Here is a 4,535-nt window from a genome sequence, read left to right as displayed (position 1 = left end):
AGTAGAGACACTACATACTGATATACACCTGAACATCAGCAGGAGAGGACTCTTTAAAGTAGAGACACTACATACTGATATACACCTGAACATCAGCAGGAGAGGACTCTTTAAAGTAGAGACACTACATACTGATATACACCTGAACATCAGCAGGAGAGGACTCTTTAAAGTAGAGACACAACATACTGATATACACCTGAACATCAGCAGGATAGGACTCTTTAAAGTAGAGACACTACATACTGATATATACCTGCACATCAGCAGGAGAGGACTATTTAAAGTAGAGACACTACATACTGATATACACCTGAACATCAGCAGGAGAGGACTCTTTAAAATAGAGACACAACATACTGATATACACCTGAACATCAGCAGGATAGGACTCTTTAAAGTAGAGACACTACATACTGATATACACCTGAACCTCAGCAGGAGAGGACTCTTTAAAGTAAATGGATGTCTTTGTCTGAACTTAACAGACTGTTCTAGCCGTTATGTTATTTGCCTTTAGCGACTAAGACATTATATCAACATTATTGTTGTTGAAAAAGTAAGCCTACAATATCTATCCACTACTGATATTGGGGTATTTTCAAATATGAATCTGTTAATAAGCATAATAAGAACCCACTGGAATTCAACACCCCCCACACAGACACTCACATCCAGCACCAGACACTTTATTTTTACGCTGCTATGGACAGTCTTGCACTAATGTACATTCTCAAAGATATTGAAGTGACTGTTATTTTGTATATATTGATTGTTGTGCTTTTATTTAGGTCTTAATGTGTGCATATGTATACATGTGTCTGTTGATTGTGATTATAGGATATACATATTTTTAAACATATTTTTATAAACAATTGTTTTTGGATTGTGGAAAACGGTATTTCGATCTCTCCGTCTGTGCACACAAACTGAAAGATTGACAATAAAGTTGACTTTGACTAAAGTAAACATTCTGATTGCAGGACTTTAACTTATTTCCACACACTTAAGTAGATCTGATTCCCTTTGCCCACCACTGTTGTTGCTCTACTCTCCTAACTCTCTCTCCTCTCCCTCCCCAGGTAAAGCAGGAGTGCGGTGAGAACGTGCCCGTCCTGTCCGACAACGAGCTCATGTCCCTGACGGTGCGCGAGCTGAACCTCCACCTGCGCGGCATGTCCCGCGACGAGATCCAGAAGCTGAAGCAGCGCCGGCGCACCCTGAAGAACCGGGGCTACGCCGCCAGCTGCCGGGTCAAACGGGTGTCCCAGCGCGAGGCTCTGGAGCTGCAGAAGACGGAGCTGCAGAGGGAGGTGGAGCGGCTCGGGGTGGAGAACGCCGGCATGAGGAAGGAGCTGGAGGGGCTCGGCGCTCGATTGGCCGCCCTGCAGAGGTTCGCCCGGGGGTTAGAGAGCGGCGGGGGGGGGAACATCCTCGCCACAGCACCACGACTCAACACCGCCTCCGTCATCACCATCGTCAAGAGTCCGGCACAGCGGGGGGCACAGAGAGACCAGGAGCCGTCCTAGAAGGAGCTGAGGGACTGAGGGAAGGAGGGGAGGAGAGGAGGACACACACAACCTGCAATGCAAACACACAAACTACACACAGGATATTATTAGTAGGAAAATACTAAGCACTTGTACTGCGTTTCGCCTCGTTCACATGCTCAAATACGCAGATATGTTTAGTTCTATCCAGAGGACGGGTGGAGGCGTCCTCCACTGTCTCACCACGACTGAACATTTGTTTTAGGATTATAAGACGCAGCAGTTTTCATGTGAACGAGGCGGCATCGCAGGATAAACTCTGACTGAAGACGAGAGAGAGAGAGAGAGACTGTCCAGTGAAGCCAGTCCTGCTGCTGCTTCTGCTTCTTCCACACACCTGCAGTCCTGTGTCTCTGCTACTGTGCAACAAAGTGTCCCAAAGTGAGACTCTTGTTAATCGTTAATGCAGAGTTTCTCAACCTCAGTGTCACTTGATATGCAGGCGGGTTCCAAGAGAGCACTGTTTTAAAAAAAAAAAAAAAAAAAGTGCTAACGTGGTGAGAGTCCAGGAATAGGTTGAGAAACGCTGCGTTTGCAAAAATGATCAGTGACATTTCTGCGTTTTCTTGTTTTGTTTGGGATTCACCTGCCGATACTTCCTCGCTGTTCCTCGCGTGAGGGGAGTGTCGTTTTTGTACTGCTTGTGTTCACATTTCTCACATTAATGCAGTGCCTTCAGTAGAAGAACCTAAGAGGGGAAACAGACTGTAACCGCTCAGTTTAACTGTTCATTTCTTTTAAATGTCTCGGAGCTGTAATCCTGCATTGCTCATTACACAATCCCTACTGTGCAGTAAGTCTGCTGCGGCTTCCTTTTTTGTGTTTTTTTTAAATATCTGGTCGACTCCCAACAGCACATGTTGGTCATTTTTGCTACAAAGGAGCGGAGTGGCATCTGGTAGGAATTACACTCGAGTGGATGCAGAAAACCCTCCGCATACATTCCCGTTCTGTGTTCTTATTTGTAATGTTCGTACGTGCCGTTGAGAGACGAAAATGTTGAGTGACATTTATCAGAGATATATTCTATATTTTATTTGTATTTAAAGGTAGACGTTATGAAAAGACAAGCTAACGAGTGCTGTGATGTTCTATGTGTTTTCAGAAGTACTTATGACTAGTCCGGGGATATTCTCATGTCTAATTATTGTGTTAATGTGTGGCAACGATGATTACTTTACAAAAAAATGTTAATTATTAGCTATGTAGAAGATATGCTCAAAGCCAATGGCCATATTGCTGTATGATGATGATGATGATGATGATGATTTCCGTGTGTGTGTTTTTTGCCATGTGTGTGTACTGGCTTGTCATAGTGGATTCTTGGAGGGATATTATTTTTCTATGATGATATTTGTATGTTTTATTTGTGTGAAAAAATTAAGGTCACTTCTGTATCGGCTGGGTGGACGGGTCCACGGGATGTTAAAGGAAAAGGTGGAGATGAGGATGAGGAGAGATGAAGGTGGAGGAGTTGTTTTGTTGGAAGATGGAGAAAGGAAGTAGGAAAGGAGGATGAGAAGGAGGAGAAGAGGTGGTGCTTTATTCACTTGAAAATCTCACACGTTTTAGCCAAAATGAGCTAAAACTGGCTTTCTTGGAGCGTCGGCCACTGAATCGTGCGAGCAATATCGTTTCTGAGCGGCGGAGTAACACATGAGTCTGTGGACGAGTAACTCCTTCAGATATGAGGCATATATTTAGCTATATGAATATCGGTGTGGCAAAGCATTTATTCTCTGTTAACGTCTCACATCTGTCGAACTGTGCTGGATGTTTTGTAATACTTTGCAAAACAAAAAAATGTTTTTTGTATTTATTACTTGTATTTTTTCTATTGTGAAAATTTAAGTACATTGTCTATTTTATATATTAATTATAATAAATGTTGTACATATTGTACATAACATGGTGTTTGTGGTTGCGTCGCACAAGTTATGGTAAAAAGTGCTAATATTTCAAATATAAATAAACGTTTAGCCTCACTAGGGAGATCTTTGGCATTTAAATATTTTTTAATCTGTCTTTTTTTTAATAAATGTTAAGCTCCTATAATAAACTGTGTGGCCAGATACAGACACTTGGATCCTTTGAAGACAATAAACCACCATTTTTCTATCCCCCAGCTATTATTGTTATTCATATATCAGGCTTAAAATTGTAATTTTTTATATTTTTCCTCCCAATAAAGACATTTTTCAAATTTGCACGAGAGGATAATTTCGTGCTATATTCCTGGATTCCTTCAAAAAAAATTGATAACGGGAATTTTGCAGCCAATTATAAACATATCCAAGCCTGCAAAAACACCCCATAGCGTTTAATAAACAGGAAATAATATTGTTTTTTTATCCATAAAAACACTTAAACTGGCATTTAAATGGTTAACATTTGTGAAAAAAGACATCAATGTTTGGAAATAATAACAACTGTTAGATAAAAGTTTGAACTTAGTGACAGGGAAATATGAATCTAAATACATCTTAACACTTTTAAGGGTTTCTGACGTGTCAAACTCCAGGCCCTTGGTGGATTTAATTTCGACCCTCAGGATAATTTCTAATTACTATTAGATCTGGCCCGCCGGTATATTGCACGCACACCTTCACTCCATCCTGAGGGTCTCCTCAGCTCAGAGCTTGAGCCCAAACATTGATGACCTTGCACCCAAGATGAGATGCCAAGTATCTGAACTAGCATCACAGAGCAGCAACCTGAGTTTAATGGATGTTTCCTTCTGCACTTTCTCTCACGACAACAGGGCATGTTTGGTTTCTCTTTGAGGGAAATAGTTTTGTTGAAGCTGTTGTTGGCCTGTGGGAAAATGTAATCATAAGAAATGACTCGGGAAAAGCTGCAGATAGTGCCATAACAAATGAATGCAGCTGATTATTTAAAGTGGACCTATCATGCTATATTTGAATCATATATTGTAGGGCCATACCTATATAAAACATGTCTTTGAAGTTTTTTTTTCAAAATGCC

The 4,535-nt window shown here is 41.2% G+C and overlaps 1 protein-coding gene across 1 annotated transcript; it reads left to right on the top strand.

The window, feature by feature from the left end:
* The first annotated feature begins 995 nt into the window (after positions 1-995).
* maff (v-maf avian musculoaponeurotic fibrosarcoma oncogene homolog F) lies at positions 996-3,452 on the top strand. The gene has a single exon (XM_010777078.1). It carries the CDS (start codon positions 1,134-1,136, stop codon positions 1,527-1,529), a length of 396 nt encoding a protein of 131 aa, XP_010775380.1. The 5' UTR covers positions 996-1,133; the 3' UTR covers positions 1,530-3,452.
* The last annotated feature ends 1,083 nt before the right edge of the window (positions 3,453-4,535 follow it).

This window comes from Notothenia coriiceps, unplaced genomic scaffold, assembly GCF_000735185.1.
Source record: "Notothenia coriiceps isolate Sejong01 unplaced genomic scaffold, NC01 NC01_scaffold00017739, whole genome shotgun sequence".
Lineage (NCBI taxonomy): Eukaryota > Metazoa > Chordata > Actinopteri > Perciformes > Nototheniidae > Notothenia > Notothenia coriiceps.
Note: the sequence above shows the minus strand (reverse complement) of the source record. Positions and strands in the feature narration are given on the sequence as shown.